Source organism: Musa acuminata, chromosome BXJ3-3 (genome assembly GCF_036884655.1).
Source record: "Musa acuminata AAA Group cultivar baxijiao chromosome BXJ3-3, Cavendish_Baxijiao_AAA, whole genome shotgun sequence".
NCBI classification, from domain to species: Eukaryota; Viridiplantae; Streptophyta; class Magnoliopsida; order Zingiberales; family Musaceae; genus Musa; species Musa acuminata.
This window is the reverse complement of record NC_088351.1, coordinates 31,021,251-31,038,362: the sequence shown is the minus strand read 5'-3', so window position 1 is coordinate 31,038,362 and position 17,112 is coordinate 31,021,251. Positions and strand designations below refer to the sequence as shown.

Here is a 17,112-nt window from a genome sequence, read left to right as displayed (position 1 = left end):
TTCTCTTATCATTAAGACTTGAGAGTATCATTATGAGGTAACCATTTTGATATTAACACATAATTTCAATGTGTAACTATTCTAATATTAATGCACCACTTCGCGAGTAATAATCCTAAAATCTTATTGTAAAAGGTGACTCAAGTGTGTTTCCCAACTCTACGTGATACTCTTAACTTATCATTATAATTATGTGGTAACTACAATTTTTTCTCATATCATTGTGAGGTAACTACAAATTCTTATCATTATCATTATGAGGTAACTACAAATTTTTATCATTATGAGGTAACTACAAATTTTTATCATTATGAGGTAACTACAAATTCTCATTTTATCTTTCTCTCTCATTTTATCTTTTATTCAAATGATACTTGATTGATTGTTATGAATAAAAATATTTTTTTCTTAACTTCCTAATAACTTTAAATGTTTATCTGAACATTCTTAATGTAGTCAAACAAACTATAATAAATATATTAAATACATAAATTTATTTATTTATATTTTTAATGCATGACTAGCATTTGTTTTTTCTAATGTCATCTTTTTGAGATAAATGAATTTCTAGAGCATACTTACCATTTTGATTCGTCGACACGACAAACCAAGGCCAATTTGTAACATCCCTGATTAGTCCCATATCGAAAGTGGGCAAGATTAAGTTTGTAATAACAAACCTGGCTCTGATACCAAATATAATGACCCGAGCCTGATGGGCTAATTGGCCTATCAATTTTGTTTGATCTAAACCATTGACCAAAATACGTATAGAAGGAGGTACATTTTTCAACTATTAAATGTTTATAATTTATAAAATTTATAATTAATTTATATTATATATTAAGTGTTTAATAAAATGATTAATTGTCAAATCCAACTTAAACGCTTTTTCGATTTTGTTGACATCTTTTTATGATCTTTATTTTCTTTTAGTGAGAGATCGACAAAATCATAGAAGTATTCTTCCAAATGACCACATTATCTTATACGCGGAAACAAATGACATCTTTGATGACCATATCAAACATTAGCAAAATAATCATTGATACTAGAAATTTCATGTCTATTTATCTTAATAAGCATTCTTAAAAATAACTTCTTTAGGAAACCTCAATCACACCACAAAAAAAGTGATCAAATGAAAAATCATCACCTATTTAACTCACAAAGAACAGTCTTTAATCATATTGTATAACAATTCATAATTCATGTTTAATAATGAGAAAGAAACAACCTGTAATATTCAACTATAATGCTAATAATAAGTAATTTTAGTATTTTATTTACTAAGTCTTACGCATACCAAAGGAATTAATTATAAATATCTTTATACTTATAAAAATAAAATATTTAAATTTATTGTTCCTCATGTCATCGATTTACTATTGAACACATACTAATTTTATCTAATATCAGTTTATCGTTAATCACATATAATATTTTTATTATCGACGATATGAGAAGAAACGAGATTAAACGTTTCAGTTTCAGAAATCGTAATATAATTCTTAAACATATAAAAATTAAATTATTAAAAATAATTAATTATATAAAATTAGTCCTACCAAAGACATGACCACGTGGTAGTGAGAAGCAACGTGCCGGGAGAATGGCCATGCAAAAGCCTGCACGCGATCCGGCCACTTCTCCACCAAACCCCCCCGCCCCTCCCCTTCCTCCCTGCAATCACGTCTCACAGGTGACCTGCACTTGCCGTGCACCCTCTCGCCATCCAAGCCACCTGACTTCTCTCCGCCCACCATTGCATGTATCTTTCTCCATCTCTTCTTCCAGCTCACCATCCTCCGAGTCTGCAGCATCCACATGCCTGCCTCACGCATCATGCCCACATGCATGCCCACTGCATGACAAGATCCCAACATGGAGCATGGCGGACACGCTGCGCCAACCCCCATCATATGACATGCACGTATGGTGATGCTATCGCGAGGTTGGACACAAAGCATGCACATGTTGGAGATGTTGGGTTGGGAGAAGAGGCTGCTCCTGCCTTCCATCTCCATGCATGGCTCAGTGTCTTGTCTCTCTCGGTCACACAAAGGCAACATCGCCTGCCTTCCTGCCTCGGATTGGGTCTCTTTCCTATTGCTATGGAACAAGGATTAGGTGCCATCTCGTGGGTGCCACCATGTGGGATTCATCACGTCTTGTTCACCCACTTGCCATCGTACCCTAACATGTCCAATTTGCCTTAATCGGATTACTAAGTCGGTGGTTAAACCGATCGAATCTTAGGTTTGATATTTTTAGAATATAAATTATATAATATAATATGATAGGTCAAGGAGATAAACGAGAAATACAGATAATAATTATTTTTCTTTGATAAATAGAGAGATGCATTTATTAAACGTGGAAAAAATTTCATGTCCAAAGTTCACGTTTGATGCAAACTAAAAGATATTTATGAATATTAATATCTTGTTGTCGACATTGTGTCATTATAATAATGTAGGACGAAAGTCCTCGATGACCTTTCAATCTTATCGACGTCTTTGTCGATGCCTTTTTACACCATACAATCTGATTTTTCTAATTCAGATTCGTAACTTAATTTCAATTTGGTTAGTCGACAAAGACCTTAATTATTCATAGCAAAATCATATTATCGAATTCAAAGCATATGAAAATTCGATAGTTCATTGTAGTGTTGTCATTTAGAGTCATTATCATGGATCTCTTTGCGACTCTTCTCTAGCTTTCAAGTTAATAGTAGGGGCCTTGACATGTGGACAACTCGATGCCACATCACATCCTATCACATATTGCATCGACCTGACATATCGATCGAACGTCGAGGCCACATCAATCCCATGTTGGATGTTCACTCATCTCGACATGTTAGTCAAAGTGTCCTTTCTCTCGTTATCAAAAGTATATACATACAGTAATAGCCAATAATTCCGCATAGCTATCTCATAGATTAATTCTTCACTTAATTTCAATAATCACCCAAGCTTCTATAAAAAGGCTTTAGTTGACATATTAGTGTTTGCATGATCGGCCACTGAACCCTCTCAAGTCTTGACATCAAACTTATGATGAGCTCAAACATACACAAGTGAAGATTTGCTTTTAATTTTTTAAGCAATAATCAAGTCAAACATTGTAACACTTTTATCTCCCAACCATCATACATTTTAGGTCTTCAAAAATCACTTACACTTCTCTAACCATTTCTATGGTGGAATGATATGGTTTTGGTAAGCACTTTACAACACCAATGATAGTTGATAATCCTAAGAAGGATCATAATTCTATCAACTTTGTTGGGGTTTACAATACATAAGATATAGAATTTCTCAAGGGTAAAGTTCATCACATAAAGTGATTGTGAATGCTGGATGTGCTCTTCTAAATTGTCAACATAAACTACCATAAATTCATGCTACTACTTTTAGTATTTGCCAATACAATAGATGCATTTACCTATTGATATATGGTCTGTCTCCACATTCACAATGTGTTCATTGTAGATTTAGAACTCCAATATCTTCTCCTTGACCATTACCAATCAGATATGGAGTTCCATCATCTTCTCTTTGTGATTCCGATGTCTTCTGGTTATGACCATAATTGTAGTTGTGCCTCCTCTTATGCAAACAACCCATATTTTCTCCATGTGATACCATCGATATCTTCATGTTGCTTCAGCATCCGTCTCACCTATCTGCTCTCCTATGAGTTAAGCCATGTGACATTCCTTCACTAACCTGCATACATGCAAAGATCAATCAATAAATCTCTCAGTGGTATGATTTTTTTGTGTGTATACTTTGTAATGAAACACCGATAATAGTCGACGACCCTAAGAGTTATAATTATATCAGTTTTAGTGTTTTTGGTTAAAATTGAATAATCATTAACAATACCTCAAGAATTAAATATTCCCGTGAGTAAAATAATTCTTGTCTTTAGCACATAAAGTGGATTTTTTTTTAGAATTTGAAAGATAGATCATGAATGTTGGATGTGCTCAGCATAAACTATCACAAATTTGTATAATTACTCTAAAAAAGTTTAGCATGTGTCAATCCCATATATTGAACCAAAATTTTCAAAAACTCATAGCCAGTGACATGTGAGTATTCTCAAAAAAATTTAGTGTGAATTGCTTCATGGGTATGTCAACTCTCTTTGAGATGTTAGATGACTTTTTTTTGCACTATCATTGAACAGTTCATCTATTTATGGATGTTTCTCTTTGTGACTCCAATGTCTTTTTGTTTATATCAATCATTCCAGTTGTCTATTCTCTCATAAAAAAGCAATTTGTATCTTCATGTTGCTTCGACATCCTTCTCACTTATCAACTCTGACACTAGTTGTCACAATTTTATAGGTTGAGCCATGTGGCATTCCTTCACTAACCTAACTAAAAACCAAACATAAGTGCCTTAGTCATACACAAGTTTGTAGATAGAAAGGTTCATGAAGTCACACCCAAATGGGTACTTGAGGTCAATGAATCATTAATAGAGAAAATCTTACCACCAATAAGGAAAAAGCTGCATATGGTATTGAAGGATTCCTCACCTATAGCCAAGAAAATAAAGTTAACAAGGGTTTCAATAGTAGATAAGGCAAAATAATAAAAATCATAACCAAGTATTCCCTACATCAAGTGACCCACTTAAATGTTTCTATTAGACAAGGAATCATACTTGATGTTTATTTCTAAAGGGACTTCCATTTCACTAAAACATAGTAACATCACCATCTCCAATGGCCTCAAAAATGCTACAAGATATCACAGAAGTCCTCAATGACACAAAGCCAATACCAACCATGTCGGCTATCCCATCAGCCTCCTGTTGACACTGTGCATGCAAGCACGAAATTTAGCGTGATTTATGCATTTGATAAATGCTGCCAAATCTCGAGCTTGTTATTCTAATGATGTGCCATAATCTCCAAGGACTCGCCTAATTATATGGTTAGATGCAGGTTCTGTTACTTGGCAGACACAGAATAGTATGCCTAAGTTCCTCAATCTCAGACAAGGGGGACAGCGTCACAAGCATCACAGGAGGAGAAGAGAGTTCGATGCCATGATGGACAGAGAGAGAGAGAGAGAGAGAGAGAGAGAGCGGCATGTCCTAATGCCATGTCGTTGACTCGTGGCGACTTGGGAACACACAGAGCCCATTGGCCGAAGTGCACAGGAGGCCGGTGGGACCCCGGCAAGAGACAGCAGGGGAACATGTGGGCCTCCTGTGAACTTCCTACTCCCATGTCCACCTTCTTCTTCCTCCCTTGCCTTCTCGCCCCTCCTATAAAGTCCTTCCTCCCTCGTCGTCTCTCTCACGCCAGTTTCCCTTCTTCCTCATTCCCTAAATCGCTTCTACTTCGGCCTACGACAAGATGTCGAACAGGAGGTCCCGAGTCTCGGAGGAAGAGATCAACAGGCTCGTTTCCAAGCTCCAGTCTCTCCTGCCGGAGACCCGCCAACGAGGCGCCGGCAGGGTAAGCAAGCACGCGCTCTCAGGCTGCTACTCAGCAATGGAAACTCTATGCCCGTTGATCTAATCGCTGTGTCCCTGTTCCTGTTGTGCAGGCTTCAGCTGCGAAGCTGCTGAAGGAGACGTGCAACTACATCAGGAGCCTCAACCGGGACGTGGACGACCTGAGCGACCGGCTCTCGGCCATCATGGCGACGATGGACAGCAGCAGCGCCGAGGCCGAGATGGTCCGGAGCCTCCTCCGGTCCTGAGCCGGCTCAGCCTCAACTGCCTTCCTTTGTTCTACGTCTACAAATCTACATAGATATGAACACAATGTAACTTGTTATGAGCTTAGAAATCAGATCCAGCATCAGTAGTTTTCCCTTCATTTTGTCAAGCACTTCGGTGACGCTACCTCAAGGCTAGAGCGAAGGTCAATCTTGGCAATTTGGGGAATGGCATGGTGAGGTTGAGCTACGTGCGTGAATGTGTGCTTGTACGCACATCGATGAAGGATAAGGCATTTAAGCGAACACTTCAACGACAGGGAGAATCCACCGAACTGCGTCTCCTCAAAAAAGAGGGAGCGAGAGAGAGAGGTCATGAAGAGAACGAACCTAATTCGATCCAATTGGGGCAACGTCGTTGTGGGTCGGGGAAGACGGCAGCGCCGGCTTCGTGGGTCGCCGATCAGGGCATGTTTGCCTTCGCCGCCTCATGTGGTCGCTTCTATTGGGGTTTTTGGTTCGGCGAGGGGAAACGGGAATTCGGGGGCGGTCATAGGGAGGGCGGGAATTGCCGTTACGTTGACGACACGCGACCTTCGCAGTGGTAATAGAAAGACACGTGGATAACATCGGTGAGTTACATACTGCTTCCTATTGAAAATCTACGGTCCTGATTTGCTGAGTCGTGATGAAGCGCCGTGATGATCATAAAATCATACCACCCACCAATTGTATTAATATGATTAAATAGGTTAATTTAAGGGCATCTTTTTTTGTAAAAATAGTGCATCCAATATTCATATTTTTCAATAATGTTTATCTAAAAATAATTCTTAAATCAATAAAAGTATAAGTAACAAAAACATTTTTTTTCGAGCTAATTCAAATCTAAGTTTAGAATTCTTCGTATGTCGAGAATTTTCTAAGTGATCTCTCTAAGTTTACTAGAGAAAAAAAATAGTATGAAATACATGAGATATTATTAAAAAAAATAACTTTTAATTTTAAGATTTTTTTCAAGCAGAATCCTTTTTAAAATAAAAATTACTTGTTGACCAAATAAAAATTTCCTCCATATTTTCCTAATATAATTATATTATTAATTAATATTTTTTTAAAAAAATATTCAGTCCAAATAATGATTTCATTCCCACAACAATACAAAGAATCAAAGGACATGACAGCATTTAGGGGGAGAGGATGTTCTTACATCATTCTAAACAACATTAACTTGTGTCTGAGACATAGAATGCATAGTCCATTTATGTTGTGTAGCATAACACTTTAAACCAATATTCACAAAATATAGGAATTTGATAATTAATTTATTTCTTAGAATATAATTATCTTTCTAAGAGAATAATGAATCTACATCATGTCGATCTTGTAAAATTAAATTAAATTATCATAATGAGAAATTATTCACTTCAAATAAATAATTTTGTATGAATCCCAAAAAAAATACTTTTGAGGGTAGTAGTGATTCTAATACTTATGATTGGTCTACTCCTCTATTAATATGAGATTAAATATATTTATCAATTCCAAATGATGAATTGAGGTCAAATTCATAAAATAATATAATCTATGGATATCACTACTATAGTAAATAATTATGATTACAGATTTTTCAAACACAATGAGGATCCAAATTCACATGTTTTGCATCAAGTTCTACAAAGTGTATGTAGTAATGGCAAAACACAGGTAATGACTTCTATATGTCCAACACCATGACATAAACATACCTCCTCATGAGTCATGACAAACATAATATATTCCTTATTCATAAGTAAATAGATATTGATATTACTCAGTTTCTTATATAAGGTAAGAAGTATTGTGGATTTCTGAAAAGAAAGCACACAAGTAAACAGTGTCATGCCCATCATGGATGAGATATACAAACATGATGGGATGCCCTGGATGTTACATGTTAGCATGACCATGGCACATAAACATGACATGTTCCTATATGAAATCCCACCATGTCCATTGAACATAAAAGTGAGAGAATGATAGGTGTCTTTTCAGATAGGTGTCTTCTTGCATTATTTTAGATACTTTTACTATGTATCTCAGATGATCATCTTTAGATACAAAACCCCATTCACATCATATGGCAATGCATATGCCACACCATACAAAGAGAAAACAGTGGAGATCATAATATATAGAAACCCATAGAACAACAATGAGGATACCAAATTGTGTGCCATGATGATTTGGAAAGCCAAAAATGGATAACTGTTGACAATAAAATTTTCATTTGAAATAAGCTATGTGGTACATTTGTCTTTTAGAGTGAAGAATTAATGCATATGTTACAAATTTAAGAGAGAAAACTATATATATATATATATATATATATATATATATATATATATATATATATATATATATATATATATATATATATGAGTTATTGTTGTTATTATGTGGACATCATCGTAAGAGTTTAAGGCATCACATTAATCCTGCATAGAGAAAGAGAAAACCAAGTATAGCAATGTAAGCTCAAGCATCTTCTAAGTTTTGTAGCTGTCTTATTGCTTGATTGTTTGTGTTTCTGCCTTCATGTGGCTAATCCTTTAGTGTTTTATATAGATTGTATAGATGATGTTTTGTCCAACACCACTCCTCTTTTGTTAGTCTCTTAGATATTTGAAATTTAAGTATACACATACGTAAGAATCTTGACTTTGTCATATAGGGTTTATGACAAGTTTGCTAGTCATAAGTGCCCAGCAAGCCAATCACGTGAGTGATGACACGTGTGACTTGATACAGAATCTTTTTGCTTATTATATTTTGGCGTATATCACTTTATAACTATTGCATAAATGCATATATATATTGTGATGTCCTTGCATTTGTGTAATGGGAATCGGATCGTGATGAGATCACGATAATGAGATCGATTCACCTTTAAACACATATCCTAAATAATCCCGGTCATAGGTTACTCGAGAGGGACATCGTGATAACCGAATAGACTGGTGTGCTGTATACTCGTCCATATGATGGATGCAGCTGGTCTCATAGCTGCTCGTGTAGGGACACTAGGGATACAGTACAGGTGCTCATTGGAGAATGAGTTCACTGATTGATCCGCTTACGGAATGCTGGATGGTTGATGATGCCTTATTGTCAGACAGCGATTCCGTAGTCCTAGTGGTGTATCTGGTCCTTAGACTTGAGACACCAAGGATGTCCTGTATGAGTGCTCCACTCTTTGATACCAGACTTATAGGTTTGGTTGTCCCAGATCTAGTACAGTTGGTCATTGGGAGTGGTAGTCGACCTTACGAGGGCTATTGAGTGTCGACAGAGGATCATCCACTCTCGGCGTCATGAGAGGAATATCCCATGTGTTCTTGCTCAGACAAATCCTTAGCCAGGGTCATTCGGGTTGAGAGAGAAAGAGTTCTCCGGGAGAATCCGATTAGAGCGAGACTTGAGTAGAAACCGTATGGGTCTGACAGCACCATGCTAGATATACGGTCTCTGGGATATTAGATGGATGAGGGACTATAGGTACATGGTAACTGAGGACAGACAGGTCCAATGGATTGGATTCCCCTGTATCGTCTGGGGACTACGACGTAGTGGCCTAGTACGTACGTAGTTGATGAGTCGAGTGAATTATTACAGAGATAATAATTCACTGAGTTAGAAGGAGTTCTGACAGGTATGACTCACGGCCAGCTCGATATTGGGCCTAGAGGGTCACACACATATGGTAGGCATTGCGATGAGTAGAGGTTCGAATATGAGATATCCGACAGAGCCCTTGTCTTATTGGATGCAGATCCAATACCCACTAGGGAAGGACCCATTATGGTTTGACACGGGATCTCTATAAATAGGAGGGATTCACAGCCTCATAGGCTAGAGTCTTTGCTTGCCTTTCCTATTCTCCTCTCCCTCTCCACCTCAGAGTAGGCCTGGAGTTTTGAGGAGCATCGTCGCAACCCTGGTGTGTGGATCACCGCTAGAGAGGAGGACGCTTGACCTCCTTCACCCTCTCATAAGGATCTGCAAGGAAACAGGGATATACGATCTCCCTAGGTAACACAATCTCTATACGCAGTTTTGTGTTTTGCGGATTTTTTGCGCACCAATCTTCGCACGACGACGAACATCTTTTTGGGAATCGGGGATTTTTGTTTTCTTGTTCTTCCGCTGCGCATATGATGTCGCCCCGCCATGATTTCCCAACAAAGTTAACATATAATAATGCTAATAATAACAACATAAACAATCTAATCTATATAAGAAGTATTATTATTTTTAATTTAATTTTCAAAATTGGTATATTCAATTTTGTATATTATATATTTTTTTAAATTAATATCGATCGACATATATCAATCAGATAAATATTTGGTACCATTAGGAACAATTGAGGTGTTACTTCTAGAAAAGCATGGATTAAAATAGAAGCCACCGTAAACTTGTAATAAAAAAGATGAATTAAGAAGAAAGAAGAAGAAAAAGATATGTATGAAAAATTTGGATTGGGTAAGCTCTAAGAATTAGTGGAGATCCCTATTATTTGGATTAATGAGAACTATTTGGATTGTGTCACCTCTAAGAGCCATCATGGGTAATGATTTTCGATATAATCGCATCGTATACACGAGAGATGATGGTATTATTAAGAAAAAGATAATCAAGTTAAATAGTATGTTCTAACATTAAAATAATCATGTAACGAACTTGATGCATTGTTACACAATATATATGGGTTAGTGTAATGAAAAATAACGTTTTTCTAATCTAATTTTGGAAATAAGTATATTTGTAATTTTTTATTGTTTATTTTAATTTTCTTCCCCAATTTGAAGAGATGGTTGTGAGTTCATATTTGTTCATATATAAAATTTACGATAAATACTCCTAAATATCAAAATAAGAAGTTATGCAACATTAAAAATGATAATAATCAAAATGAAGACATTAATTCTTAGCCTTATTTGGAGCTTGATTTATTCCTTTGACAAATTCAAATATTTTTCTTTCATCTTTTGTCCTTTTTTTTTTTCCATCCAACCCATTGATACTACACTCATTGAATGAGATACTATGCGAAATCAATTTTGTACTCTTTGATATTTCAACATATGGCAAGAAGATTATGATTGCTAGACCAACATAAGAGATAACCTTTAATTTGTATTAGCAACATATATAGATCTACTTGGTATCATTTTCACCCTCTTTGGGTTATCATTTTCATTTATTATTTTTGAGGAAAAAAAAAGTATTTGAGGTCAAAAATATCACACTTTATAGTTCTTCTCTATGATTTATTGATGTCGGCTTACTAATTTTTTTCCTTAAAATATGATCTTCTTATTTTAATCTTCTTTTATTTTTGAGTTTTTCTATTCTTCTTTATTATTTTCTCTATCGAAGTCCAATTAGGAATGACAAAATGAGGTTTCCATCTTTCCTTTCCTTTGGATCATTCTATCCTTCTAATAGAGAAAAAGAGTTACGAGTAGTGTTAATTTTTCAAGTATACATAATCTTATACTAAGAATTATGAAAGTAATATAATTAAATATTTTAAATTAATGATTTAGACTCGATGAAATTACAAGATCAATTACCTATCGGATTGATCATACTAAACAATTTTAAGATCAATTAAATTCATCATTATATACAAATAATAAAATATAGAAAATCATTTCAAAAGATTTTTTCGTGCTTAACCTAAAAAAGTTAATATAAAATCTATATGGTATAACGATTCATCTCTAAATCGATAAAAATAAATAAATATTTTTTTACTATATAAAAAAAACAAATATAATATATTATGCTAAACTCTGTTTTAAAACTTGTTAAACAAATTGTAACTTATTTTAAAAAGATAAACTTTGTTTCCATATTTTTTTATCAAAATGATGAAAAAAAATATCATAACTAAAAACTCAATAATAAAATTATTTTAAAGATAAATCTATGATCCTAAATAATTAAAATTATCATACTCATTATCTAGTCAAGTCATTTTTAATAAATAATTTTTTTAGAATAAATGAAATATTTAGAGAGAATTCTAATCATAAACTCTCATCACATCAACTACAAATATTACATAAAGTAAATAAAATAAAAAGAATAGTAGTGTTATCGAGATCTTAAACCTTAATTTAAATTAACAAGAAAACCTATTTATGAAAACAAAAGGTTCAAAAAAAACAAGAAAATCTAAAATAAACGTCGCTCTGTTTTGCCTTCCCATTTAGACACTCCCTAAAAGAAGGAAACAAAGGCAGAGCAACAATTAAAGGAGCAGTACGAGACATTAATTATAGGATGCACGCATATTAAAGCTGGTTTCCACCTCTGATCTCTAGATTTCGACGCGCAGAAAGTGACGGAGCGAGAGGGAGTATATATAGGAGGAAGGAAACAGAGGGTCTCCCTCCCCCGAGGCCTCTCCCGTTCACCAATTCCTGGCTTTGTTCTTGGCATCCCCAAGGCCTCTCTGGGGGCAGCGCAACCGAGCTCGAATAAGCATGGAGATTTCCGGATTGCCATGCTGCGTCCTCTCTTTCACGCTTCTCCTCCTTCCCTTATCCATCGCCTCGGTAGAGCTCCAGAAGGCGCCCGTTTCAGGTTCTTCCGCCTTTCTTGCGCTTGACAAAAGATTGATGCGGAAAAAACGATCGTCTCTTTACATTTATAGGACGGTATTTTTTGGGCAGAACCTCTGTTTTTTTCTGTTGCGTGGAAAAGATACGACTTTTTGCGTGTTTATGAATCGATTTGGGGCACATTTATGGTTTCTTGGTCGCTTTTTCTTCGTCGTTTCTTGAACAATTGAGGTTTAAATTGTGGGAAGAGGGCTTGAAGGTGGCTTGGGTCCTCGGAAAGGAGAGGAGTTTTTAGCAGAACTTCTGTTTTCTGTGGCAAAGAGACGATTTTGATGTGTTTTTGGGCAGATTTTGTGCATATTTGAGATTTCCTGGTCTCATTTTCGTCATCGTTTCCTGAGGTTAAATTTACACGTAGAGGGCTTGAAGATGGCTTGGGTCCATGGATAAGAGACGAATTCTGATCAGAACATCTGTTTGTGGTGTAAAAGAGACGATCTTTATTGATTAGATTTTCCGCACATTTCTGATTTCTTGGTCTCTTTATCTTCTGTTTTTGGTGGAAATGAAACGATTTTTATGAGTTCTTGAGCAGACTTTCCGCACATTTATGATTTCTTGGTCTCTTTATCTTCACCGTTTCTTGAACCATTGAGGCTTAATATGTTGGTAGACAGCTTGAATATGACTTGGGTCCTTAAAGAAGAGTCGATCTCTGACCACAACTTCTGAATTTGGTAGCAAAGAGATGATCTTTCTGTGCTTACGAGTAGATTTTGCGCACATGTATGATATCTTCTTTGTCTCTTTCTCTTTGTACTCTCTTGAACTACGAAGAGATGATTTTTGATGTGTTATGAGCAGATTTTGTGCAAAATTATGATTTCTTGGTCTCTTCTTCTTCATCGTTTCTCGAACTATCGAGGCTTAATGATGGGTAGAGGGCTCGAAGATGACTTGGATCCTTGGAAAAAGAGACGATATTTTAGCACGGCTTCTGCTTTCGGTGGAAAAGATACGATTTTTATGAGTTCTTGAGCAGATTATGTGCTCATTTTCCATTTCTTGGTCTCTTTCTCTTCTTCGTTTCTTGAACTATAGAGGCTTAATTGAGGACGACGGCTTGGGTCCTCGGAAAAGCGACGATTTCATAGCACAGCTTCTGTTTCGATGAAAAAGACACGATTTTGATGTGATTTTAAGCAGATTCTGAGCGCATTTATGCTTTCTTGGTCTCTTCTTCTTCTTCTTCGTCTTCATCCTTTCTTGAACTGCTGGAGCTTAATTTATAGGTAGAAAACAGCTTGAAGAAGACGGCTTTGGTGCATGGAGGAGGTTCGTCGCCGAGGTGCCGTCCGCCGGCGACGCCACGGCGCAAAACAGAACCTTCGTGCTGGCGGCGGAGAGGACGTATAGGCAAGACCCCATGAACGGATACCAACGCTACACCGGCGGCTGGAACATCAGGAACCAACACTACTGGGCTGTGAGCTCCTCTCATCCTCTCCTCCTCCGCCGTCTCTTCTTCTTCTTCCCCCCCGCAACCCTTCACCGTCTCCTCGCATCTCCCCGCAGTCCGTTTCTTTCACCGCCATGCCACTCTTCGCCATTGCCGTAGCTTGGTTCCTGGGATTCGGCATCGTCCTCCTCCTCATCTGCTGCTGCTACTGCTGTTGCCGACGGCGGAAGCACTCCTACTCGCGAGCCGCCGATGTCATCTCTCTCATTCTCCTCGTACTACTTACCTGCGCTGCAATGTACCAAACAACCACTCTCCTCCGCTCCTCTTCCATCTCGATCTACTTCGTTCCATGAATCCATAGCTTCTCTGGTGCTGCAGCGCTGGATCTGTCATCCTGTACGACGGACAGGGGAGGTTTCACAAGAGCACATCGGCAACACTGGATTACGTTGTGGGACAAGCAAATCTGACAGTGGACAATCTGCAGAAGTTCTCCAGCAGTTTGGCTGATGCTCGGAACATCGGAGTGGATCAGATCTTTCTTCCTACCGATATGCAGAGCAAAATCGATGTGCTTCACACAAAGATCAACACCTCGGCCACTGCTCTCTCTACTCAGACATCAAAGAACTCCGAGAGTATCCATGGCGTGTTAGATGCAGTGTGAGTGTCCCATCCATCCATCCATCCATACACACTCACAATAATAATATGATCTGCCTGCAGGGGTTGGAATCTGATCGTAGTGTCTGCAGTGATGCTGCTTTTGGCATTCCTCGGATTCGGTGAGCACCAAACGCATCACTTACGTGCTTTTAAATAGGATTACAATGTTTTTGATCCTTGAAGTAAATATTGTGATAGATACTGACTCAACTTTGTTCCTAAGTCAATTTCTTCTTATATCACTGAGTTGCTGATTTCCTATGTTTATTATGCAGTATTCTCTATATTTGGACTGCAATTCCTTGTCTCTATGTATGTAAGATGATCTTTTCACCATTGTTATCTTTTTCTGTGCATCACTTTATTTTATTGGGTATGTATACATATATCATATTCCATGGGAATTTGACCTTTAGTTCTTTTGCTAACATAATGCAGCTTGGTGGTTGTTGGGTGGATTTTAGTAGCAGGCACATTTATCTTATGTGGCATTTTTCTTCTTATCCACAAGTAAGTCGAAATTTCTACTTCTGCGGCTGACTAAATGTTTGACATTTAGATGTAATATTAGGAGTGAGTCAAACTTGATGAGATTATTCTTAATGCTTTCGTCTATCTTTCCTCGTCTTACTTGTTATCGAGAATCAAATCTACTGATGATCATGCACAACACGAACTATTTGATGCACCAGTGTGGTCGGGGACGCCTGCGTCGCCATGGACGAGTGGGTGGATCATCCGCACGCGCACACAGCTCTGGATGACATCCTTCCCTGCGTCGATGTCGCCACTGCCGATGAATCCATGCAACGAAGCAAGCAAGTCACGTTCCAGCTGGTCAACCTGGTCAACCAGGTCATCGTCAACATCTCCAACGCCGACTTTCCCCCTGGTATGGCGCCTCTCTACTACAACCAGTCCGGCCCGCCGGCGCCGCCTCTCTGCAACCCCTACTTGCCCGACATGTCCAACCGCACCTGTCTCCCCGGGGAGGTCGACTTCAACAGCGCATCAAAGGTATGGAAAGGCCACGTCTGCCAAACTGCTCGCGTCGGCGGGAGCGACGTGTGCACCACCGTGGGTCGGATCACTCCCAGCATCTACTACCAGATGACGGCGGCGACCAACGTGAGCCACGGACTGTACTACTACGGACCCTTCCTGGCGCAGCTGGCCGACTGCACCTTCGTCCGCGAAACCTTCGCGGCCCTGGCCAGCAACAACTGCCCCGGCCTGGACCTCTACAGCAAATGGATCTTCGTGGGTCTCGTCATATTGTCGGCCGCCGTCATGTTCTCCTCCACATTTTGGATGGTCTACGCCAGGGAGCGGCGGCACCGCAAGTACAACAAGCAGCTCAGTGGTCGAGAGAGGGTGCCTTTGGATTTCTGAGACCCTCGAGTTCTTGGGTAGCTGTTGGGCGGTGCCTTCTTCATGAAGCGATCATCTGCATGGTTGATGGTGCCTACGTACATGATGATGATGATGTAACATGAAACAAGCGCTTTGTGTGTTCTTTGTTTGCTCTAGGTTTTGGATGATACCAGTAAAGTTGCGTTGCCACGAAAGAAGAAAGCCATATTTGAAGTGCTGCAAGAATGTGTTATATTATGAGATTTTACTAATCTATTATATATTAATAAAAATATAAAATTAATTAGTCATCTTTCATCATGTCAAGCAATATAAGATCAACATTCTCCTATCCATTAAGGCAGAAACTCAAAAGACACTTCGGGTTAATTATCGAATTACTTTCAATGCAGAATATTCGCAAGAATAATCTTAGAAGATGAGAACATAGTTCAAGTCAATTATGAATTGACTCTCCTATCAAAATATTTATATGAATATTTTTAGAAGATAAAAAAGTAATTTGAGTCGATTATAAATCGGCTCCCATATAGAATATTCATAAAAATATTTTTAAAAGATAATTCAAGATAAAAATATTAATTTAATCTATGAGCTTAAATTATTAGATTATGGGTCAGACTCAAATATATATCAAACTTTTTTATATTTATCAATATGAGACTATTCATTTAATCATCTTTTCAATTTCTCCTCGTACATAAATAAATATCATTTAATAGATACTCTTACATCATTTATGATTTGCTTTGTAGCAACCTATGCAAGAAAAATATGCTTTCTGACATAGGAGTAATAAGAAAAAAAGGTCAAGCGAACTTTAATCAAATATCTAAGAAGGTGGCGGCCATCTTAGGTTTTGATAAAGACAACCATTTATTTTGTTGAAAGAAATTATTGCCTGTTATTTATCAAGGCTCTTCCACATAGGTCTACTTCGGTAGAACCACTAGAGAGGACATGAATGAGGTCAAGAAAAACTGCTTTTGATGTCACTCTTATGTCAACCTCAGGTAGAATAGCTCGGAATTCCGTCTGTTGTGGGGGAGATACAGATAGGAGACTTTTTGAAGCTTCAAAAGCTTCGAATTAAAGACTAGGGCCGGAGAGGAAAGAAAAGCTCATGCTAAGGTTATGATTCAAATATATCATGGCTGATGAGTAATTTGTCGTGGCTGATGAGTCAGCACAGCTTAATCCATGGGTCAGTATCGAGAGTTTTTTGTCGACTGAGCTAGATGTCGAGGTCAATCGGGCCCTCGCGACGAGGTGTTGATCAGTGTTCCTTGGTGTGCCAATCC

At 37.7% G+C, this 17,112-nt stretch overlaps 2 protein-coding genes and 1 long non-coding RNA gene across 3 annotated transcripts; 2 read left to right on the top strand and 1 right to left on the bottom strand.

Annotated features, from left to right (window-relative positions):
- Positions 1 to 3,261: 3,261 nt before the first annotated feature.
- On the bottom strand, positions 3,262 to 6,233 carry LOC135632708 (uncharacterized). Its single transcript, XR_010494760.1, has 3 exons — positions 6,086 to 6,233; positions 4,516 to 4,560; positions 3,262 to 3,737 (listed from the first exon to the last, which is right to left on the bottom strand). It is a non-coding gene; the product is annotated as an uncharacterized LOC135632708 (long non-coding RNA).
- Positions 5,150 to 5,856, top strand: LOC135632707 (transcription factor ILI5-like). Its single transcript, XM_065141411.1, has 2 exons — positions 5,150 to 5,490; positions 5,582 to 5,856. Exons 1-2 carry the CDS (start codon positions 5,389 to 5,391, stop codon positions 5,735 to 5,737), a joined length of 258 nt encoding a protein of 85 aa, XP_064997483.1. The 5' UTR covers positions 5,150 to 5,388; the 3' UTR covers positions 5,738 to 5,856.
- A 5,919-nt stretch (positions 6,234 to 12,152) lies between the features above and the next one.
- Positions 12,153 to 16,027, top strand: LOC135634191 (uncharacterized). Its single transcript, XM_065144487.1, has 8 exons — positions 12,153 to 12,331; positions 13,602 to 13,795; positions 13,885 to 14,066; positions 14,150 to 14,434; positions 14,498 to 14,556; positions 14,713 to 14,749; positions 14,876 to 14,947; positions 15,130 to 16,027. The coding sequence occupies exons 1-8, from the start codon at positions 12,232 to 12,234 to the stop codon at positions 15,827 to 15,829; spliced, it is 1,629 nt and encodes a 542-aa protein (XP_065000559.1). The 5' UTR covers positions 12,153 to 12,231; the 3' UTR covers positions 15,830 to 16,027.
- Positions 16,028 to 17,112: the final 1,085 nt, after the last annotated feature.